Source organism: Mercenaria mercenaria, unplaced genomic scaffold (genome assembly GCF_021730395.1).
Source record: "Mercenaria mercenaria strain notata unplaced genomic scaffold, MADL_Memer_1 contig_1963, whole genome shotgun sequence".
In the NCBI taxonomy this organism is placed as follows: Eukaryota; Metazoa; Mollusca; class Bivalvia; order Venerida; family Veneridae; genus Mercenaria; species Mercenaria mercenaria.
The window spans coordinates 29,957-55,370 of record NW_026459986.1 but is presented as its reverse complement, the minus strand read 5'-3'; the positions used below and the strand labels follow the sequence as shown (position 1 = coordinate 55,370).

The 25,414-nt window shown below is 37.0% G+C and overlaps 1 protein-coding gene across 3 annotated transcripts; it reads left to right on the top strand.

Annotated features, from left to right (window-relative positions):
* On the top strand, positions 1 to 24,311 carry LOC128552035 (uncharacterized). Of its 3 annotated transcripts, none has more exons than XR_008368956.1 (6): positions 1 to 67; positions 1,580 to 1,747; positions 2,463 to 2,562; positions 19,193 to 19,356; positions 19,926 to 20,510; positions 22,030 to 24,311. XR_008368956.1 is itself a non-coding variant. In XM_053533032.1 (4 exons), the coding sequence occupies exons 2-4, from the start codon at positions 1,626 to 1,628 to the stop codon at positions 22,147 to 22,149; spliced, it is 342 nt and encodes a 113-aa protein (XP_053389007.1). In that variant the 5' UTR covers positions 1 to 67; positions 1,580 to 1,625; the 3' UTR covers positions 22,150 to 24,311. The 3 variants fall into 3 exon arrangements, 1 of the variants encoding a protein (XP_053389007.1); XR_008368955.1 differs by having other exon boundaries at positions 19,193 to 19,378; XM_053533032.1 differs by lacking the exons at positions 19,193 to 19,356; positions 19,926 to 20,510.
* The last annotated feature ends 1,103 nt before the right edge of the window (positions 24,312 to 25,414 follow it).

Sequence of the window (25,414 nt, the reverse complement as noted above, 5' to 3'; positions counted from 1 at the left end):
GATCATAAGCCTTGGTTTACCTGTGAGAGATGTTTACAGAAAAGTATGGGCACTGGAACATGGAGAGGTAAATGTTGAGGTTGCTCTTATAACTCTTTCTAGACACACACCTCTTCAGATTGAGGAGACATGTGAATCTGTTATTGTGCATCCTTGCATCCAGATGGTCTTCATGTGTTCTAACTTCCTAGTGCCTAAGTACTCATTTAATATAAGGGAGAAGAGTTTAAGCTCCAGTTGTCACATTAGAAAGTCAAATATTTCTGCCTAGGTGTCTGTCTGTGCCTGGTATAGTACATGTTGGAGCACCTGGAATCTTCTTTCACCATTAAAGCTGGAAAGTTATCCTCTGATCTGTGTCAGTGTTACTTAAAACAAAAACAAAACACTGATGATTTCCCATTGTATACCATGTAGTTACAGATAATTGTACCCCCCCGACAACAAAGTTGTAAGGGGGTGTATACTGGTTTCAGGTTGTCTGTCTGTCTGTCTGTCTGTCTGTCCGTCTGTCTGTCTGTCCGTCTGTCCGTAGACGCAATCTTGTGCGCACCATCTCTCCTTATCCCCTTGACAGAATTTAATGAAACTTCACACAAGTGATCAGTACCAACCCTAGTTGTGCATGGTGCATGTTACATTCTTTTAGATAAATATTCTGCATAGTTATGGGACTTTGTTTTTTGTTACTATACTGTATACATACAGTCTATATACATACAGTCCACATAATTATGCAATCTTGTGTGCGTCAAATTGCAATGTACTGTGTCAGTGCATGCGGGAGGTACATTCATCACCTTTAGTGATAGCTCTAGTTTTTTTTTATTTTGGTACTCATCTCCAGTGAACTCCTTTCTTGTACCCTTAATGCTTACCTTTCAAATGTTACTCCTGTCTTTCTTTGGAAAATACCTTTTATATGTCTAACATAGGTTGATCTCAAACCCTTATGAAAATGTTTTTTTCTCACTTATCGGACAAAAAAATCTCTATTTTTAGAAATGTTGGAAAATCTTATCTCACATGGGTTATCTCACACTCCTGTGACGGACTACTTCATGCACTGAATATACGTATTATTTATGTAAAATAATTAAAAATCAGGTACCTTTATCTTTTCTCTCCGTTCCTTATAGTGTATTTCTCGATTCAAAATTTGTTACTTTATGATAAGAACATAGTGTTATGCTACAAACGATAAAACTAAGGCGGAACTTTGTTATTGTGCGTCACTGAAATGTCATGACGTCACTTCTGCTTACGGACGTCAGTTTCCCGTGTTTTAAATAGTTCCATATTTTCATGCTTGTTTTCATTGTTTCTGTTGTGGTAAGTGAGAAATAGAATCCCATCATTGGTGTTCGGTGAAGATCGGAAATCCCAACCCTCGGGCGCACCGCTCAAGTCTTAAACTCGGCGCAGCTTCCTTTAAGACTTGAGCGGTGCGCCCTTGGGTTGGGATTTTCTGATCTTAACCGAAGACCAATGACAGATTCTCTATATCTTTTTGACTACCAATTTAAATTAAATTTTATGCTCAAAACAATAGAACAGTCTTATTTGTCATGGTTAACAGGGAGAGCCAATGCAGATTATCTATCATATGAGAGGACTGTTGGGGGATGCTACAGAGGACATGGTTAACTCCCTTGATACAGACACACGGGAAGATGGACAAAGAGGAAGTGTACAGAATGGCCAATGTGCTCGCTACATGTGGTGGTCTTAAGGTGATGCTGGACAGGTAAAATACAGAAGTTACTTCTACATGTTAATTTCATATACTGTCACTTCCCATCACTTTCCCAAACTAAGATATTTTGTTGAGGGATTTATTTTTGCAGTTTTTGCTGACTGTGGGTATATGGGAAAACATGTATTTGTGGAAATGCTTTGTTATAAATAGTTAGCCATATACTGCTAACATTCTACCAGGAGCACCAATTCCAGCCATTCTGAAGAATTTGATAAAATTTGATACTATTATCTTCCCTTGTTTATTAAGATCAATGCTATGCACAGTTGTCTCTCTTTCACCGTCTAAGCTCAATAAACAAATCAATATCGGATTATTTAGCAAGGAGAGCAGACGACATGCTTCAGCTATTTCCGATTAACACCTATGGGAGGTGCTGAAAGATCTGTAAAAACCTGAGAATAGAGAATTCATTTTATACCAATATGTGATATTCCTACTTCTGGGACAACAGTTTGAATAGTCAAGTATTAATGGTCTTACAGACAGCTCCTGTTCTTATAATAATATTGTCTAGAAATTATATCAGTTTGCCAATATGGGAAAAGGACACATGTTTATCACAAACTGGCTTCATACATTGTTGCCAGTTGCTTTAATGTTTCAAGGATTTCACATTTAATATAGGGTAAAATATGCATATGGGATATAATTCTGGCAGTTAAACTCTTTCTTGGTTATATTGTTTAAGATTGTCTTACAGGAAAAAGAAAAGAAATGAGCTCAGGAAAGACAAGATACAGCAGGTACAAGTTCTTAAGACATTCATGGAAACATCAGAGTTCAGCAGCTTCTTGAAACAGGTAATTTGATGCACAGTCTGTTAACAACATCATTAATTTTATCAGTAAGTATGACAACAAATATAAGGAATTGAATCAACTTTTATTTCATCTGTACAAACAGGTAATATGTTTATACAGCAATATAACACAGTGTCCAAGGTACAAAGTCATACAGTTGAATTTTAGCTCAGCTATTCAAAGGTTAGGCCACACCAAATTGATTACTTGGTCAACGGATTTCCCGCTCCTTTTTTTTTCTAAAAGTCAAAAACGAATTATTTTTTTTGAAAATCAGCTTCCGCTCGCTTCAGTTTTTGCAGACCGATTTCAGAATTTCAGAGCGGGCGTTTTTCACTGTTTAGGGGCCTTATTATCACTGTGAAGCAACAGTAATTCCTAAAATTTAATACTTTTTATCATAATTGTCCATTAAAACACCAGAAGAAAATGTTTGAGGCTCTGTGTTGCCCCAGTTTGCAAAACTGACAGCCGAAATGACAGTTAGATTGTGTAAATAAATCCTTGAAAGATCATTAGAAAGAGTTTCCGCAAAACTTTTTTTTTCTCAAGATGAACATCAATTTCTCATCAATTAAAACAGTACCATTTAATACCGTATAATGGCTGGTGATTAAAACAACATTTTGCTGCAATCCTTAAAATTATACACATATATCAGCAGTAATTTGGTAGTACTTAAATGATGAACAGGCGGTATAATTATGTCTCCCCCCACTATGTTTTTGCCCTGTCCTTCCATCCGAGCCCACGAATGAACATTTGTTGGGTACAGAGAACAATAGGTAACGGTAAATTCTATTCATTCCGTAGTGTTTATTGGGTACTTTTTGTCGCATATTGGGTACTTTTTAACAAAAGAAATACCCAATAAAGGTCCATCTGTGGGAAAGTCCGTCCGTCCGTACATTTCATTTCCGAGCAATAACTGGAGAACCATTTGACCTAGAACCTTCAAACTTCACAGGTTGGTAGGGCCTGTGGAGGAGACGGCCCCTATTGTTTTTGGGGTCACTCCGTCAAAGGTCAAGGTCACAGGGGCCTGAACATGGAAAACCATTTCCGATCAATAACTCGAGAACGACTTGACCCAGAATGTTGAAACTTCATAGGATGATTAGTCATGCAAAGTAGATGACCCCTATTGATTTTGGGGTCACTCCTCGAAGGTCAAGGTCACAGGGGCCTGAACATGGAAAACCATTTCCGATCAATAACTTGAGAACGACTTGACCCAGAATGTTGAAACTTCATAGGATGAGTGGTCATGCAGAGTAGATGACCCCTATTGATTTTGGGGTCACTCTGTTGAAGGTCAAGGTCACAGGGGCCTGAACATAGAAAACCATTTCCGGTCAGTAACTTGAGAACCACTTGACCCAGAGTGTTGAAACTTAATAGGATGATTGGTCATACAGAGTAGATGACACCTATCGATTTTGGGATCACTCTGTTAAAGGTCAAGGTCACAGGGGCCTGAACATTGAAAACCGTTTCCAATCACTAACTTGAGAACCTCTCGACCCAGAATGTTGAAACTTCATAGGATGGTTGTTCCTGCAGAGTAAATGACCCCTATTTGTTTTTGGGGTCACTCCGTTAAAGGTCAAGGTCACAGGGGCCTGAACATTGATAACCATTTCCGATCAATAACTTGAGAACCTCTTGACCCAGAATGTTGAAACTTCATAGGATGATTGAACATGCAGAGTAGATGACCCCTATCGATTTTGGGGTCACTCTGTTAAAGGTCAAGGTCACAGGAGCCTGAACATGGAAAACAATTTCCGATCAATAACTTGAGAACCACTTGACCCAGAATGTTGAAACTTCATAGGACGATTGAACATGCAGAGTAGATGACCCCTATTGATTTTTGGGTCAGTCTATTAAAGGTCAAGGTCACAGGGACCTGGTCATGAAAAATCATTTCCGGAAAATAACTTGAGAACCACTTGACCTAGAATGTGGAAACTTAATAGGATGATTGGACATGCAGAGTAGATAACCCCTATTTATTTTGGGGTCACTTGATCAAAGGTCAAGGTCACAGGAGCCTGAACAGTGACTTGAGAACCACTAGGCCAAGAATGTTGAAACTTAGCGGGATGACTGGACATTCCAAGTAGATGATCCCTATTGCAGCCAACCATCAGTGTCTCTTTGACTTTCGCTCCTGACCCCTATTGACTTCTTGCCTATAGGACTTTGCATTGGGAGAGACATGCACTTTTTTACAAAAGCAATTTCTAGTTAAGTTTGGACTTCACATACAGTGTTACATCATAAATAATGTATTGTTGAAAAAACTTTGATTTTAAGGACTGGAACGTTGCTTCTACATTTCTGACCTAAATTTGCTTCTACATTCTGACCTAAATTTCTAAAACACATTCAAGATACATGTACCTAGCAAAACATACAAATCTGAGAAACTTGGGTTTTCTTGAAAGTTTGGCTGACAGATGGTCATAGTTTCTGAATCTTTCACAGGGATAACTGGGATGCCCAGGAAGCTGGGAAGACTTCAAACAGATGGACACAATTTCTGCGTCTATTGCCGGACTGGGCTTTGCCTCTGCTGACACATATCTAAAAGAGGATCCAAAGTAAATGATCCAAGACCCGTAGTCCCTTTCCTAGCTATCTCCCTCTAGCCCAAGGATCTCTGTTGCTTAAACCAGACAGGTCCCGCAACAATTCCCGAAATACCAATCCCATCTTGAAAGAACTCATGTTTCAACACAAGTACAAAGGATGTTGTGGTTAAATAAAGGCTGCACAGCCATATCTACCATCAGTTTTAGAGACTGCAGTGTCACACTGGAGATAAGTTGATATTGCCGCCACTTAACAAAATCCACACGTCCACGTACTGAGTAAGGGTTAGCAAGCCAAAACCAGACCCATAAGTGAGACTCTGGCACAACGTGCCCCTACTGGTCTATCCATCAGAAGAGGAGACCGAACACATCCCATAGACCCAGCCCCTCCAAGCCGATGTTTCCATAATTGTGTAAAGCCATAGTGTCAGGAGCAAGGTCCATACGGTAATTTTTAGCTCACCTGAGCACAAAGTGCTCAAAGGTGAGCTTTTGTGATTGCCCACTGTCCGTCGTCGTCCTTCAGTCGTCCGTCCGTCGTCAACAATTTGACTGTTAACACTCTAAAGGTCACAATTTTGGCCCAATCTTAATGAAACTTGGTCAGAATATAACCCTCAAAAAAATCTTGGACGAGTTCGATATTGGGTCATCTGGGGTCAAAAACTAGGTCACCAGGTCAAATAAAAAGAAAAGCTTGTTAACACTCTAGAGGTCACAATTTTGGCTCAATCTTAATGAAACTTTGTCAGAATGTTACTCTCAATTAAATCTTGGACAATTCTGATATTGGGTCATCTGGGGTCAAAAACTAGGTCACCAGGTCAAATCAAAAGAAAAGCTTGTTAACACTCTACAGGTCATTTGACCCAATCTTATTGAAACTTGGTCAGAATGTTACTCTCAATTAAATCTTGGACAAGTTCGATATTGGGTCACCTGGGGTCAAAAACTAGGTCACCAGGTCAAATCAAAGGAAAAGCTTGTTAACACTCTTGAGGTCAAAATTTTGGCCCAATCTCAATGGAACTTGGACAGAATGTTATCACAATTCAGTCTTGGACGAGTTCAGTTTTGAGTCATATGGGGTCAAAAACTAGGTCACCAGGTCAGATCATAGGAAAAGCTTGTTAAACACTCTAGAGGTCACAATTTTGGCCTAATCTTATTGAAACTTAGTCAGAATGTTACCCTCAATAAATCTTGGAAGAGTTTGATATTGGGTCATCTGGGGTCAAAAACTAGGTCACTGGGTCAGATCAAAGGAAAAGTTTCTTAACACTGTAGAGGCCACATTTATGACTGTATCTTCATGAATCTTGGTCAGAATGTTTTATCTTGATGGTTTCAAGGTCCAGTTTGAATCTGGGTCATGTAGGATCAAAAGCTAGGTCACTGGGTCAAATCAAAGGAAAAGCTAGTTAAAACTGTAGAGGCCACATTTATGACCATATCTTAATGAAACTTTGTCAGAGTGTTAATCTTGATGAGCTATAGGTCAAGTTTTAATCTGGGTCAGGTGAGGTCAAAAACTAGGTTACTAGGTCAAATCAAAGGAAAAGCTTGTTAACACTTTAGAGGCCACATTTATAACTTTATCATCATGAAACTTAGTCAGAATTTTAATCTTGATTATCTTTAGTTCAAGTTTGAATCTGGGTCATGTGGGGTCAGAAACTAGGTCGCCGGGTCAAATCAGAGGAAAAGCTAGTTAACACTTTAGAGACAACATTTATGACCATATCTTAATGAAACTTGGACAGAATGTTAATCTTGATGATCTTTAGGTCAATAGGTCAGGTGAGCGATACAGGGCCTTCATGGCCCTCTTGTTGTCATAACCCAACCCTTTCCCACAAAATATGCACAGTAAGGGTAGAGTAAACTACCAATCTTGGAATGAAGGAATTAGTAAAATGGACGTAAAGGACACAGATCCCCAAACAACGACACTGCAGTTTGCGACGTAGGACAAGTATTGCTCAACATATATTTTTTCCATTGTTGAGCACTGTCATGGAGATGGACTTGATGTACATGCACTTAGGTCAAATGCAGGAAGATGGAACCCTGTCAGAGAAGGTGGTACCGAATACAATGACAGTTTCTAGTGGTGGCAACCACCAGGCCTGTATGCCCTCATGACCTAGACAAAACAACGATAGATTAACTGTTGGTACCCAACATTATTAAAAGGCAACTGCCCAGTGTGACTGAAGTGCAGTACTCTAGCAAGCTTTTGATGTTGAATTGGGTTTCTAGTATGGGGTCCACAAACCTTTGGAAGGAAGTGGCCTCCAAACTTCACACAAGTAGCTTGACTTTTAGTAACAATATTCCCCACTATTGTTATTGGTATACCCTGCACAAAAATGTAGTGGACCGTCGTGAAACCACGCCCCGCCAGGTAAAACTACAGGGTTCGCACAGGCTTGAAAAGTACTTGAAAATGAAGGGCAGTCTTGAAAAGTCCTTGAAAACACAATTTGTCTTGAAAAGTGCTTGAAAATTGCCCAAAGACCTTGAAAAGTACTTGAATTTCTTATTTTGTCGTATGCTAGACAATTAAAATCTCCCCAAAAACCAAAAGTAAATCTTTTAGAATAAAATGGCAAGTTTCGAACAATGGGCAGAGCTACGAAAACGCCGTAATAAAAAAAGGTCGAATGTGTTCGGGACGAAAGCAAAGTTTGGGTACGAATGTTTCGTACTTTCTGTTTAGCGTTGTCTCCCCTGACTAAAATGGCGTCAATTCGTCACGGAGCATGAATCGCAATTCTTATCGTAATGGGAAAGTGTGTGACAGTCTAACGGTACCCCCACCCCAAACAGTTACCATTCTGTTTGCATCATCGAGTGCTAGTATTTCAAACTAAGTATAAGAAAATAATGTACTTAAAGCAGAAATTATATGGACAATGCAAACCAGAAATATACCTTAAACAAGTCCAATGAAAACATTAATAAAATATTTCAAACCATGTTTCCAGACAGTAAAATAGCGAAAAAGTTTGCTCTTGGTGAAAGAAAAACTGCCTATATCTGTGTATTTGGCCACTTTAAAAGCTTACTGACTGAAAAGATCAGGGGACCATTTGTCGCTCTGATTGATGAAACTTGAAATAAAAAGATGCAAGAAAAACAGATGGATCTTCATATTAGGTTTTGGGATGCAGAATCACAGCAGGTAGTAACACGGTATTATGGTTGAATAAGTCCTTGAAAACTATAAGACTAGTGCTTGAAAAGTCCTTGAAAAGTCCTTGAATTTGACTTGGCCTTGTCTGTATGAACCCTGAACTAGAGCTATCACTAAAGGTGATGAATGTACCCCCCGCATGCACTGACACAGTACATTGCAATTTGACGCACACAAGATTGCATAATTATGTGGACTGTATGTATATAGACTGTATGTATACAGTATAGTAACAAAAAACAAAGTCCCATAACTATGCAGAATATTTATCTAAAAGAATGTAACATGCACCATGCACAACTAGGGTTGGTACTGATCACTTGTGTGAAGTTTCATTAAATTGTGTGTAAGGGTTTGGTTGATTAGGCACGCACAAGACTGCATATGCAGACTGTATGTACATAGTATGTTAACAAGAAACAAAGTCCCATAACTCTGCAATTTTTGTCGCTGAAAGAACCTAACATGCCCCATGCACAACTACTGTTGTTACTGATCACTTGTGTGAAGTTTCATTAAATTGTGTCAAGGGGATGAGGAGAGATGGTGCGCACAAGATTATGTCTATGTATATAGTATAGTAACAAAAAAACTAAGTCCCATAACTCTGCAAATTTTTTTTCGGAAAGAACCTAACATGCCCCATGCACAACTACTGTTTTTACTGATCACTTGTGTGAAGTTTCATTAAATTGTGTCAAGGGGATGAGGAGAGATGGTGCGCACAAGATTGTGTCAATGTATATATAGTATAGTAACAAAAAAACAAAGTCCCATAACTCTGCAATTTTTTTTTCTAAAAGAACCTAACATGCCCCATGCACAACTACTGTTGGTACTGATCACTTGTGTGAAGTTTCATTAAATTGTGTCAAGGGGATGAGGAGAGATGGTGCGCACAAGATTGTGTCTATGTATATATAGTATAGTAACAAAAAAACAAAGTCCCATAACTCTGCAAATTTTTTTTCTAAAAGAACCTAACATGCCCCATGCACAACTACTGTTGGTACTGATCACTTGTGTGAAGTTTCATTAAATTCTGTCAAGGGGATAAGGAGAGATGGTGCGCACAAGATTGCGTCTACGGACAGACGGCCAGACGGACAGACAGACAGATGGACAGACAGACAGACAGACAGACAGACAGACAGACAACCTCAAACCAGTATACCCCCCCTTACAACTTTGTTGTCGGGGGGTACAAAAAAATGCACTATAGTAATAGATTACCTCTGCGGCGGTCTCATGTGTACTATCAATTTTTGTTTTCTTGAAAATAAAACCAATAAGATTTGCTGTATCGTTTATTTCTCTTTTTGTGCCCCCCCCCCCCCCCCCCCCCCCCCTATGAGTGGTGGGGGCATATAGATTTGGTCTTGTCCGTGCGTGCATCCGTCCGTCTGTCCGTCCGAAGTTCGTGATGCGCCTAGCTCGAAAAGTATTTGATACAAATTGATGAAACCTTGCATGAATGTTTATCATGATATGAACTTGCGCATCTCCTATTTTTCATCTGGCTCCGCCCCCTATTTTCAGAGTTATGGCCCCTGAAATAGTCAAAAATGCACATTTTCACCTTGTGACACGCCTAGCTCAAAAAGTATGCGATATAAATTGATGAAACCTTGCATGAGTCTTAATCATGATATGAACTTGCGCACCTCCTATTTTTCATCTGGCTCCGACCCCTATTTTTAGAGTTATGGTCCCTGAAATAGTCAAAAATGCACATTTCCTTCTTGTGACATGCCTAGCTCAAAAAGTGTTTGATATAGATTCATGAAACCTTGCATGAGTCTTAATCATGATATGAACTTGCGCACCTCCTATTTTTCATTTGGGTCGGCCCCCTATTTTCAGAGTTATGGCCCCTGAAATAGTCAAAAATGTACATTTTCACCTTGTGACATGCCTAGCTCAAAAAGTATTTGATATGGATTCATGAAAAACTTGCATGAGTCTTAATCATGATATGAACTTGCGCACCTCCAATTTTTCATTTGGGTCCGCCCCCTATTTTTAGAGTTATGGCCCCTGAAATAGTCAAAAATACACATTTTCACCTTGTGATGCACATAGCTCAAGAAGTATTTAATATAAATGGTTGAAAACTTGCATAAGTCTTTATCATGATATAAACTTGCACACCTCTAATTTTTTGGCTGGCTCCACCCCCTATTTTTAAAGTTATGGCCCCTGAAATAGTAAAAAAATGCACTTTTTCACCTAATTATCTGCCTAGCTCAAAAAGTATCAGATGTAAATTCAGGAAACCTTGCTGGAGTCTTTATCGTGATGTGAACTTGCACACTTGGCATTCCTCTTGAGAATCTTAGCTCTTATTACAGAGTTATGGCCCGTGAAATAACCAAAATAGTGGATTTTTTGTTTGTGATGCTCATAGCTCAAAAAGTAAAGGGCCTAGAATAATGAATCCTTTTCATAAAATGATTGTTGAGGCTATACCCCATTAAAACTGCAAACAGTTGAATTATTGGCCCTCATTTATGACAAATGTACCAGTGGGGGGCACACCCTGTGTCCTACAGACACATTCTAGTTAAAATCTAAATATTTTTATTAATAAATTATAAGAAAGCAATTGTTTTCAATATCTCGGAATGGCATCTTTCAAAGTGAAATGGTCTCAGTTCAAACAGACAACAAAAGGTGGGATTGTCCTTTGTTACGATCTGTTGAATTTCATAGATCAAATGGCCAGAATTATCGGCAATTAGCATGCAGTATGTGTACTAAGACAGTGCAGCTGTACATACCAGAAGTTATGTTGTGTATAATGTAGTAAGAGCTTAAAATATTTAGATATATATAGAGAATATTAGGTTACTGTCTTACAAATTTAAATTTATTAAGTGAGTCGGAGAAAATATAACAGTCGAGGCTCTGCCGAGACTTTTATTTTTTCGTAGACAAACTAATGTTCTATTTATCCTACCTTCTGATCTAAAATCATTCTTTAATTAAAATTAAAAATTTACCACCAACTAGATCTGAGTCTGTCTTGCACAGAAATTAATACGCCCCACCATTACACAAACAGGTCTTTAAAATAAAAATATTATAAAATCAGAGCTGAAAAACAAAGGCTAACCTTGTTTTGCTTTGTGTCCGACTTCTCAGTTCTGCTGAACATTAATGAATAATTTTAATTTGCTGCCAAGTGAAGTTTTGTCCGAAGTTCAGTTGAATGCCGGATTACCCATCCTCACCAAGCAAACAATTGACTTGACTTATATATACACACCATAACGCCGCTTTACAGAACAAATAGGCAAACCGTTTCTTCGATGATTTTATTCAATGACACTCCATTCCAGATGCAATATATTCCTAGATTGAAGTGTAGAAAACTAAAATCCTGAACAATCGCTATACATGAGTCACTTTCCGTTTCTCTGAGCGTTTCCGTTCTAAAAACTTTTTGTTGTAATTGCAAATACGGTATGCATACACTATACATTTGTGACATGGTCTCATGTACCTAATAAAAGCGCGTTTATGAAAATAATTGCATAAATATGTCTTTTAGCAGTTATTCTCAAAAACAAGATGGCGTCGTTTTAAAAAAAATCCAAAAAAGTAGTCCGCCAAGCTTTATCTAGTCACTGACCAGATAAAGCAAAATTTATCTGACCCATTAATTTTTATGCCCCCGAAGGGAGGCATATAGTTTTTGAACCGTCTGTCGGTCTGTCAGTCTGTCGGTCTGTCAGTCTGTCCGCAATTTTCGTGTCCGGTCCATATCTTTGTCATCGATGGATGGATTTTCAAATAACTTGGCATGAATGTGTACCACAGTAAGACGACGTGTCGCGCGCAAGACCCAGGTCCGTAGCTCAAAGGTCAAGGTCACACTTAGACATTAAAGGATAGTGCATTGATGAGCGTGTCCGATCCATATCTTTGTCATCGATGGATGGATTTTCAAATAACTTGGCATGAATGTGTACCACAGTAAGACGATGTGTCGCGCGCAAGACCCAGGTCCGTAGCTCAAATGTCAAGGTCACACTTAGACGTTAAAGGATAGTGCATTGATGGGCGTGTCCGGTCCATATCTTTGTCATCCATGGATGGATTTTCAAATAACTTGGCATGAATGTGTACCACAGTAAGACGACGTGTCGTGCGCAAGACACAGGTCCGTAGCTCAAAGGTCAAGGTCACACTTAGACGTTAAAGGTAATTTTTCATGATAGTGCATTGATGGGCGTGTCCGGTCCATATCTTTGTCATTCATGCATGGATTTTAAAATAACTACGCATGAATGTGTGACACAGTAAGACGACGTGTCGCGCGCAAGACCCAACTCCATAGGTCAAAGGTCCTAAACTCGAACATCGGCCATAACTATTCATTCAAAGTGCCATCGGGGGCATGTGTCATCCTATGGAGACAGCTCTTGTTGCCTTTATTTTGCATGAAGGTAGGATAAAAAGGTTTAATGTTGATGTTTTTGAAAATTTATTACATGAATAAATATTATTCAGTCAGTATTTCAGATATATTGAAATGATCAAACAAAATTTATATTTAAAAATGTAGAGCTATTTTTGACTTGAACAAGTCTTAAGGTATTGGACCCGTAATAGAGTACCTCTTTTTTGAAGAGTATTCAATTTCTACCATAAACCTACTTTGACTGCAATTTCCAGGGGGTGTAGGTTCAAGCCCCACTGGGACCAAATTTTTTTTTCCATATTTTCTTTTTTTAGCTCACCTGTCACATAGTGACAAGGTGAGCTTTTGTGATCACCCTTCGTCCGTCGTCAGTCTGTGCATCCGTGCGTGCATCAGCAATTTCTTGTCTGCATGATAGTGGTTTCATTTATGAGTTTATTTTTACCAAACTTGCACACAACTTGTGTCACCATAAGATCCCAGTTCCTTTCTTTCAGAGTTATGGCCCCGGAAAGGGTCAAAATTAGCCATTTTGACCTTATCTGCACAGTAGCAGCTTTATTTATGATTTGATTTTTACCAAACTTGCACACAACTTGTATCACCATAAGATCCTGGTTCCTTTTTTTAACTGGCCAGATTCCATTATGGGTTCCAGAGTTATGGCCCCTGAAAGTGCCAGAATTATCTATTTTGATCTTGTCTGCACAATAGCAGCTTCATTTATGACTTTATTTTAACCAAACTTGCACACAACTTGTATCACCATAAGATCTTGTTTCCTTTCTTGGCCTGGCCAGATTCCATTATGGGTTCCAGAGTTAAGGCCCCTGAAAGGGCCAGAATTAGCTATTTTGACCTTGTCTGCACAATAGCAGCTTCATTTATGATTTGATTTTTACCAAACTTGCACAAAGCTTGTGTCACCATAAGATCTCAGTTCCTTTCTTGAACCGGCCAGATCCCATAATGGGTTCCAGAATTATGGCCCCTGAAAGGGCCAAAATTAGCTATTTTGACCTTGTCTGCATAATAGCAGCTTCATTTATGATTTGATTTTAAGCAAACTTGCACAAAGCTTGTGTCACCATAAGATCTCGGGTTCCTTTCTTGAACCGGCCAGATCCCATAATAGGTTCCAGAGTTATGGCCCCTGAAAGGGCTAAAATTAGCTATTTTAACCTTGTCTGCACAATAGCAGCTTCATTTATGATTTGATTTTTACCAAACTTGCACACAACTTGTATCACCACAAGATCTTGGTTCGTTTCTTAAACTGGCCAGATTCCATCATGGGTTCCATGGCCCATTAAAGGTCCAAAATTTGCTTTTTTGGCTTTTGCAGCCATATAGAGACTTCATTTATGGTTTGATTTGATACAAACTTCCAAAATATCTTCAACAACAATTAATCTTGGATTCCATGACGAATTTGTCAGATCCAATTGTAGGTTACATAGTTATTTTATATCTGATTACCTTCCCTGATTGTAATCAAAATGGATTTATATTGGTAGGTACTTATAGGACTTATTTGAAATTTCATTCTTGTCATTAGTTGGACTGAGACAATCAGGGTAGATAACTATGGACTGATTTTTTGTCAAATTACCTCCCTTTATTTCATATTAAAATGGGTATATCTCTGTAACTAATGAAGATACTGTTCTGAAATTACATTATGTCAACAGATGGACTTGGACAATCAGTGAAGAATCATATTGACTGAATTTATGACAAATTACCTCCCTTTATTTTTAGCTCGACTATTCGAAGAATAGTCTAGCTATTCTACTCACCCTGGCGTCGGCGTCGGCGTCACACCTTGGTTAAGTTTTTGCATGCAAGTACATACAGCCATCAATTAAAGGCATATAGCTTTGAAACTTATTTTTTCTTTTTCTAGGTCAATTACCAACCTCTCTGGGTCAAGTCCCATAACTCTGACATGTATTTTGAGCAAATTATGCCCCCTTTTGGACTTAGAAAATTTTGGTTAAAGTTTTACATGCAAGTTACTATCTCCAAAACTAATGCAGATATTGATTTGAAACTTCACATGTGTCTTCGGGGTTATAAAACTAGTTGATAGCAGCAAGTCCCATAACTCTGACGTTCATTTTGGCCAAATTATGCCCCCTTTTGGACTTAGAAAATTCTGGTTAAAGTTTTGCGTGCAAGTACATACAGCTATTTCTAAAAGGCATATAGATTTGAAACTTATTTTTTCTTTTTCTAGATCAATTACCAACCTCACTGGGTCAAGACCCATAACTCTGACATGTATTTTGAGCAAATAATGCCCCCTTTTAGACTTAGAAAATTTTGGTTAAAGTTTTACATGCAAGTGACTATCTCCAAAACTAATGCAGATATTGAATTGAAACTTCACATGTGTCTTCGGGGTTATAAAACTAGTTGATAGCAGCAAGTCCCATAACTCTGACCTTCATTTTGGCCAAATTATGCCCCCTTTTGGACTTAGAAAATTCTGGTTAAAGTTTTGCGTGCAAGTACATACAGCTATTACTAAAAGGCATATAGATTTGAAACTTATTTTTTCTTTTTCTAGATCAATTACCAACCTCACTGGGTCAAGTCCCATAACTCTGACATGTTTTTCGAGCAAATTATGCCCCCTTTTAGACTTAGGAAATTTTGGTTAAAGTTTTACATGCAAGTTATTATCTCCAAAACTAATGCAGATATTGATTTGAAACTTCACATGTGTCTTCCGGATTATAAAACTAGTTGATAGCAGCAAGTCCCATAACTCTGACGTTCATTTTGGCCAAATTATGCCCCCTTTTGGACTTAGAAAATTCTGGTTAAACTTTTGTGTGCAAGTACATACAGCTATTTCTAAAAGGCATATAGATTTAAAACTTATTTTTTCTTTTTCTAGATCAATTACTAACCTCACTGGATCAAGTCTCATAACTCTGGCATGTATTTTGGGCAAATTATGCCCCCATTTGGACTTTGAAAATTTTGGTTAAAGTTTTACATGCAAGTTTCTATCTCCAAAACTAATGCAGATATTGAATTGAAACTTCACATGTGCCTTCGAGGTTATAAAACTAGTTAGGAGCAGCAAGTCCCATAACTGATATGCATTTTGGTCAAATTATTCCCCCTTTTGAACTTAAAACTCTTTTGATATTTAACCTTTTTGGGTAATATTTTCCTGCTTCTGTGACAATATTTCGAATAGTCGAGCTTGGCTGTCTTATGGACAGCTCTTGTTTATCTAAATGAATACACCTTAGCAGCTTCTAATGAGATTGGTTTGAAACGTTATTTATGTCATCCATGGTAAGAAATAGTCATATTAGATAACTCTTGATTGAACATTTATCGATATGAATACTTTACTAATATATTGTTGTATAGGCTTATACTCAGTATCTTCTACATGGATAGACCAATGCATGATTACCTCCCCTGATTTTAATAAAAATGGATTTATCTCGGTGAATATTTATAGAACTCATTTGAAATTTAATTATTATCTTTAGTTGGACTGAGGCAATCAGGGTAGATAGCTATGATCTGATTTTATGTCAAATTACCTCCCTTTGTTTCAAATTAAAATGGGTGTATCTTGGTAACCAATGAAGATACTGATTTGAAATGTCATTTGTGCCATCAGATGGACTCAGACAATCAGGGTAGATAACTTTTGACTGAATTTATGACAAATTACCTCCCTTTATTTGATGTAAACGAATAACTCAGCAGCATCTATTGAGATTGGTTTAAAATGTTATTTAAGGAGGTAGGTTACCTTGATATTTGTAAGTGCGCATGTCCAACCGGAAGCTAACGTGACGATTTACGACGACGTTTACGACAAACTAAATGTATTTGTATATCCATTCTTCTGGAAATAAATCTTGAACCTGCCTCCGATCTTATGTTTAATGGTTTAATAATGCAGAAATAATGAATGAATTGCCGCAGAAACACTTCAAAACATTGTTGCCTTAAAATGACGTCATTGACGTCATGACGTTACGTGTCAGTTACCGTGCAAAATTAATAGCTTTTATTTTGAAAGTACGTTATTCTGTGCTTTTTCTTTATGTGAACTATTTTTAAACAGCCATTATTTTCTGAAATACTTTTTATTAGTCTTTTGCTCTGAAAAATGATCAATATTTTGCTTCTTTTATGTAATTATATTGAAATGTTATGCGGAATGTAAGAAAATGGATGATGGTAACTGATGTGATTGGGAATATAGTTGGCTGAAAGGTAACTTATTACGGTCATTTACAAATAAAAATTGGACAGTTTGATTTGTTATACCTATTTCCCAGTTTCCGTTGATAATTTGTTACTTAAACACTAAAACTAAGCTCTAAAATTGTTCAAATTTCAGTATAAAATTGTGGTGTCTTGAATTAAATTGATGTTACCATGGAAACGAAGCCCGTGACCTATATCGAGGGCTCAGAGCGAAACTAGTCTATCTGCTTCTATTTCTATATACACTTAGACTAGTTTCGCTCTGAGCCCTCGATATGTCTAATTGTAAAATTCAAAAGCGTTGACACTGGTCTATTTAAGGAACACAGCTTCGGCTTTTTATTTTCATTTCAACAATATCCATGAGAATAATAGCAGCATGCAGAACGATTTTTCAATAAAAATGTCAGACGACGGGCACTGCTGTAAGTATTTTAAGCTGTGAAATTTGTTAAATTAACTGCAGTTCATACGAAAATATTACTAACGTTAGAAATAAGATGTTTTAAAGCTACATTAACAAGAAAGATAATTTTATATAATATTTTTTTTATAAGAAATTACGATAAAAAGCAACATATAAGCTATTTTAAACATCTCTGTTGCCATGGTTACTCTAAACTTTAAGAAAAACATAGTACCATGTAAAGTTCTTGGTATTTTGCTAATCATATTACCCAAATATTCCATGTTGGTCAATAACAGAATGGCACTGAAGCCGCCGAAAAACCCGTTTTCATACATAATTGTTGAAAAATGAGAGAAAATGCGTTACCATGGAAACACGAGCCCCGCGACATATACATTTTAAGCTTTTATTAGAAAGCTAATGCGCATACTAGTAAAACTATTAATTATGCAGACTTCTACGGATAACAATGAAACCAAAACACACTGAAAAGTGTTAAGTATCCGTATTTTCCTTCTTCTTTCTATATAAAATACCTTAAGAGGGTCATGTACTTCAAACCTGGATAAAAATTGTACTTGAAGGGACAGAGATAAACGGAACTGAGATTGTAGCAGTTAAAACATTAAATTACACGAAATACAAAAAATCACTGCGGTTCAACTAATTTGAATTTACCCTGGTAACAAGGTAACCTACCTCCTTAAGTCTTACAGGACATGTTAGTAGTCATGTCAATAGTAGTCAGTAGTCATGTTAGTACAAAGATGCAGCATTTGAGCCTAGGACCCTTAAACTTGGTATGGAAATTGGCCCTGACTAGGTCAAAAGGGACTGTTACAAGAAAATGTTTATCCTGATGATATTTAATGTGTTTGCCTATGTGCTGTTTGTCAAAACTTGATCATATCATTTTGAGCAATGGTACACAGGTGAGCGATATAGGGCCATCATGGCCCTCTTGTTTCTAGTAAGTTTTTTATTTTTCAAAACTTACTATGGGTTTATTGTAGAAAGGTGGACAATTTTCATTTTATAAGCGATTTCTTGCTGTTCAAAGTGAATTTACCTCGGAATCAGGAGGGGTAGAGTTAGACATCTTTAAAAATACTGAGTTACATGTGGTAAAAGTACTCTATTTTGCCTTCATTCTTTAGGTTACATATTGTGGAAGAAATGAAGGTAGGTTTTACTTCTGCCTCCAGGTTATTTTTGAATGAAGTGAGCAAAATTCAAAACAGACTCATAGGATTCGACCTTAATTTTTCAATGTTGGAGTTAGAATTCTGTCTCATTAAATCTCTTTATTTGAGGCACCCTAGAAAAAATGATATTTACAATTTTATTTTGTGTTTTATAATTGTTTAACAATAGTTTGATGTGTCTTTTATCAAAATTAATGCTGTAATGCATTTTCTGCAAACATTTTAGATAGTGGCCATCACATTGAAATTTGTCTCTGCTTGAGCTTGAGGAAATACCATAAAAGATACAAAATTTACAAAATATGGCACAGTAAAAGTTGTTTAAAATTTGCAGCACAGTGCGAAACATGGTCAACTTTAAGAATATACCAAGCAAATGTCATTTTTTAAACATTACTATTAGGGGTCCAATACCTTAAAAGTTGGTTGTTTATCAGAGTTTTCACCATGAAATTCTTGTTCTTTAGATATGTTTATGAAATTTTAAATTTTTGACTATAGAGTGAACATTAACTTTAAACAGTTGTTTCTTTTAAGATTGAAAGACTGGAGAACAATTGATATAAAGACAGTGGATGGCACTGACTACATGTTTGAGAGCATGTGATCTGATAATGACTACAGGCCCAGAGTTGGAGCCAAGACACAGTTAGGCATAGTCATGGAGCCGTTGCCATCGGTGTTACTGTACACAAAACTTGGTAGGCTGATTGATTAAGTCAGGTATAAATTCTATGATTTTCTCTATGCTCAATTGTTTTCAAAGGCTGTCTCCTTTGAAAAATGTTTCTCAGGTTTCAGTCAAATTTTGAAAAAATGATGATTTTGGTCATTATAGTAATGTGTTGTACTATCTGGATCAATGCAGACAACTAATTGTAAAATAGTTGAAATAATTTTATTTACTTGAACAAAAAAAACAATAAAAAAGGAAGTCTTACTGTGGTTGTACTGTTCAATAAAACGTATTTCCACAATATATGACATCCAGCATAATAAATTTATCCTTGTGGACACTTGCAGCTTTTCATTATACAACAAACATGGACTTATTTTATATGGAAACTTACTAACATAACCATGAGAGCTACAAACTTTTATTGCATCACCAACAGTCCATTATTAGTGTCAGAGTAATGGCTTTATAGGTGTTTTCCTTATATGACTATATAGAAAACTGTAACAGACTCAGCATCAAATTATTAAGAGTTCAGTATGTTTTAACAGAAGTAACACAAGAAGAAAATGTTTATATAAATCTTCCTTTCAGCCTAGACATGGGCACATGTGGACAGACTGGAAGTTCTTGTGTATGAACCACTCATGAGGAGTGTACATTTTGCCATACAAGTTTGAACCACTCATGAGGAGTGTACATTATGCCATACAAGTTTGAACCACTCACGAGGAGTGTACATTATGCCATACAAGTTTGAACCACTCACGAGGAGGGTACATTATGCCATACAAGTTTGAACCACTCACGAGGAGTGTACATTATGCCATACAAGTTTGAACCACTCACGAGGAGTGTACATTTTGCCATACAAGTTTGAACCACTCACGAGGAGTGTACATTTTGCCATACAAGTTTGAACCACTCACGAGGAGTGTACATTATGCCATACAAGTTTGAACCACTCACGAGGAGTGTACATTATGCCATACAAGTTTGAACCACTCACGAGGAGTGTACATTTTGCCATACAAGTTTGAACCACTCACGAGGAGTGTACATTATGCCATACAAGTTTGAACCACTCATGAGGAGTGTACATTTTGCCATACAAGGAAGATAAGGAAGCAGAGAAGGACCAGGAACCACAACTGCTGCAATGGGAAACCCTTGTAACTGGTAGTTACTCAACTTAAGTTATTGTTGATTTAAAGAAATTTGTTTTTTCGTATCAGTAGGTCAAGGTAAATGTCACTGACCTGAATGAGACTGAAAACTCTTTCAGGTCAGTAACTGAAGAATGCCTTGGCATACAGTCCTCAAACTTCATAGGTAGATTGCCTGTGGTCAGTAGATGAGCCCTGTAGCTTTGTGATCAGTAAATAAAAGGTGGAGGTCACCGTGACCTTGAGATTGAAATTGGTTTTTGGTCTGTAAGTAAAGCATGCTTCGGTCTGCAGTTCTCAAACTTCAAAGGATGATTGCTTATGGTCAGTAGATGACTCTATACCCCTTTTAGTTTGGAATCAGAAGGTCAAATGACAAGGTGACAATGACCTCGTGACTGAAAAAGGTTTGCATGCAGTAACTTAAGATTCCTTGAGCAAATTTCATCAAACTTAATAGGATGATTGCCAGTGGTCAGTGGATGACCTCTTGTTTTGTGGATCAGTAGCTCGAAAGTCAAGATCACAGTGACATTAAGATCCGCTCAGTAAGTACAAAGAGCTTTGGACTTCATAGGATGATTGCCTGTAATCAGTAGATGACCACTAAACTTCACATGTCTTCCACATCATGAGTTGACCTCACAGGGCAAGCTGCATAGCTGAAATATTTCATTAAAATTAGGCGCCATTTTCAACTTAAAAATTTTAAAGTTCTGCATGTAAGCAGGTATCTCTAAAACAATTAAACCATCATACTCCACACAAGTCTTTGATATTATAAGATGACCTCATAGAGCAAGTTTCATAACTAGCTTTTATTTTATTAGATTTAAACCCTCTTTTAAATGTTGTGCGAGTTCTGCATGTAACCCGGTTTTGCAGACTACTAAACCAAATGTTTTCAAATTCTTTGGCATCATGAGAAGCTCTGACTTGGCATATTTAACAACTTTAGCTCATATTTTGGCTAAATTATACCTCTTTTCACTTAAATATTTTGATGGAAGTTTTTCATGTAAGCAGGTTTCCTTGGAACTGTTGTACTGAATGCTTTCAAACACTTCATAATAAGTCTTTGCCAATCATCAAACAGCTATTTTGAGCCAGGTTTCGTATCTCTGACTTACAGTTTACAAAATCCTGCCTAATTTTCAACTTTATGTTAAAGTTAATAATAATTTGACTTGTTATTACCAAAAGAACCAGTCTACTCAGGAAACTAGTGTTGTCAAACAAACTAAGTCTGCTATTACTCTGCTTGGTTGCATTCTATGCTTCTAAAGGATCTTGTTACAGATTTTATTGTTAAATGTTCATTCTAGTGTAACCATTTATATTTCGTTTTTGCAAGAAAGCCATTACTACACTAATACCAGTAGATATTAACTTAGAAATCCTTGTTGTTCTTAGGGGATATTAGAATATAAGAACGTCATATGTCTGCATAAAACTGCCAAGAAACACAAAATTGTATGGTGACAATATTTTATGATTCTGTTTTATTTCATACTCGTGCCAATTTTTTTCAGGTACATGTATATACTCTGGTTACAGATTTGCAGTATCAGCCAGCATCCACAGACATTCTAAATATAGGACCAACACAATCAGACAAGTTGGCAAGATGTTATTACGTTCAAGAGTGGTGACATTCTGCCCAAGATTCTAGTCTGGAGATACCATCAGCCGATCTTAGAATCTTTTTTAAGATTTAAGTTTAAAAATGTGACATTGACTTAAGACTACATTTATACTGCTTTCAGTCAAAGGCTTTTCTTTGTTGTTTTTTTTTTATCAATATATCAAGATCTGGAAAATAGCTGTATTGGAGACAAGTTTGTATGACAAAATGAAATAAAGATTTTTATGTTAAAAATATTTTTTTTATATATATTAAATACTTATGAAGTGACTTTATCATGACTTTAAGATATGCAAGATTACAGTGGTTGCTTTTTTAAATGTTTTCAGGAAGTGCAAAAAACTTCCTTATTTGACAAGAAACAGCTTTTTCAACCGTAACATATGTTAAAACACATTAGATGGACTTTTACAAAGAAAATTGTTAATTATGTCAAGAGTTATATAGATCCTAGCTATATGACTTATTTTTACTTTCAACTGTATTGCATGACTTTTGTAAGTTTGAGCAGTTGAGTTATTAACCGCAAAAATATTGTAAGTGACTTCCTAGTTTTTGGCAAGCTGATCTATTCCATCTGTATTCTTGAAGTTTACTGCTTAAGAGTAATAATTAAAACTGGAAATGATGCTTTTCTAACTTTTACTTTTGAAAATTTTGAGCAATTTTTTTCGTAAACTGAAGAATCTGGAAACTACATGATACATTATTTATTATTACATAATTCCTTTTATTATATACCTGTATAAATTCTGTCAAACTTACAGCTTGTATTTTACAATTAAATATGAACAGGCAGAAATTATTCCTTATTGTCCTTTTTGTATTGCATGTTGCTGGACGACGTTCATTTAATATGCATGACCTGACACATTTCTATAGATAGCGCACATAGAAACTATACTCTGTTCTTTTTTAACATAGATAAACTGTTAAAACATTGAGGATTTTGTTCGATAACAAAACAACAAACAGAAAGGTGGAGGTATATAATAAAACTTAAAGGGTCATTGTAACTGTAGCTAGATCTGGAATTTGTATTCGGCTCTCATGGATTCTTCCAAGTTTGATGGTACTTAGTGCTTGTGTGCACCTCGTGTTATTCGACTCGGCAAAATTCCCTCGAGCCGAATACCACATCCAAGTTCAAGCTACTGTTTTAATAACCCTATTGTATAAATTGCTGGTCCATAGTTTGTGCTGTTGGCCAGTCTATATATAGTTCAACACTAAAGTTTGCTTGGCTAAAGTCAAAATTAGTTGTATAATACCAGTATGAATGGTTCATAATCACACATGTTTTTACTGATAAATAAGTCAAACATTTAAAAATGGAAGTGTGAAAATTAATTTCTTATGCTGTATAATAAAGCACTTATTGAATGACTTGCCAATCAATAGTCAAAACTTTTGGACTATTGACTAGCAAGTAATTCATTGAGTATGTACCATTGACCTTTGGTCCTCTGGCAATAGTTTGGACTATTGACTAGCAAGTAATTCAGTGGGTATGTACCATTGACCTTTGGTCCTCAGACAATAGTTTGGACTATTGACTAGCAAGTAATTCAATGGGTATGTACCATAGACCTTTGGACATCAGACAATAGTTTGGACTGTTGTCTAGCAAGTAATTCAGTGGGTATGTACCATTGACCTTTGGTCCTCTGGCAATAGTTTGGACTATTGACTAGCAAGTAATTCAATGGGTATGTACCATTGACCTTTGGTCCTCTGGCAATAGTTTGGACTATTGACTAGCAAGTAATTCAGTAGCAAGTAATTCATTGAGTATGTACCATTGACCTTTGGTCCTCAGACAATAGTTTGGACTATTGACTAGCAAGTAATTCATTGGGTATGTACCATTGACCTTTGGTCCTCTGGCAATAGTTTGGACTATTGACTAGCAAGTAATTCATTGGGTATGTACCATTGACCTTTTGTCCTCAGACAATAGTTTGGACTATTGACTAGCAAGTAATTCAATGGGTATGTACCATAGACCTTTGGACATCAGACAATAGTTTGGACTATTGTCTAGCAAGTAATTCAGTGGGTATGTACCATTGACCTTTGGTCCTCTGGCAATAGTTTGGACTATTGACTAGCAAGTAATTCAATGGGTATGTACCATTGACCTTTGGTCCTCATGCAATAGTTTTGACTATTGACTAGCAAGTAATTCAATGGGTATGTACCATTGACCTTTGGACCTCAGACAATAGTTTGGACTATTGACTAGCAAGTAATTCAGTGGGTATGTACCATTGACCTTTGGACCTCAGACAATAGTTTGGACTATTGACTAGCAAGTAATTCAGTGGGTATGTACCATTGACCTTTGGACCTCAGACAATAGTTTGGACTATTGTCTAGCAAGTAATTCAGTGGGTATGTACCATTGACCTTTGGTCCTCTGAAAATAGTTTGGACTATTGACTAGCAAGTAATTCAGTGGGAATGTACCATTGACCTTTGGTCCTCTGAAAATAGTTTGGACTATTGACTAGCAAGTAATTCAGTGGGTATGTACCATTGACCTTTGTTCTTCTGGCAATAGTTTGGACTATTGACTAGCAAGTAATTCAGTGGGTATGTACCATTGACCTTTGGTCCACAGACAATAGCTTGGACTATTGACTAGCAAGTAATTCAATGGGTGTGTACCATTGACCTTTGGCCCTCTGACAATAGTTTTGACTATTGACTAGCAAGTAATTCAATGGGTGTGTACCATTGACCTTTGGCCCTCTGACAATAGTTTGGACTATTGACTAGCAAGTAATTCAATGGGTGTGTACCATTGACCTTTGGCCCTCTGACAATAGTTTGGACTATTGACTAGCAAGTAATTCAATGGGTGTGTACCATTGACCTTTGGCCCTCTGACAATAGCTTGGACTATTGACTAGCAAGTAATTCAATGGGTATGTACCATTGACCTTTGGCCCTCTGACAATAGCTTGGACTATTGACTAGCAAGTAATACAATGGGTATGTACCATTGACCTTTGGCCCTCTGACAATAGTTTGGACTATTGACTAGCAAGTCATTCAGTGGGTATATATTATTGACTTTTGGTCCTCTGGCAAAACTGTACATGTATCAACTTAAGTGGTCAATGGTTAAAATTGGTTGCATTTGCTTAGATTGCCTGAGCACAAAAAGTTCCCAATGAGCCATTGTGATCACCCTGTGTCTGTAGTCTATCATCATTGTCTGTGATCAACAATTTAACTAGAGGTCACAATTTTGTCCAGATCTTAAT

Excerpts from the sequence above, each read along its gene's own strand:
- LOC128552035 (XM_053533032.1), top strand. The coding sequence starts at position 1,626 with ATGCTACAGAGGACATGGTTAACTCCCTTGATACAGACACACGGGAAG. Across the intron at positions 1,748-2,462 it reads CTTAAGGTGATGCTGGACAG|GAAAAAGAAAAGAAATGAGC; the intron begins GTAAAATACAGA and ends ATTGTCTTACAG. Across the intron at positions 2,563-22,029 it reads TCAGCAGCTTCTTGAAACAG|GTACATGTATATACTCTGGT; the intron begins GTAATTTGATGC and ends AATTTTTTTCAG.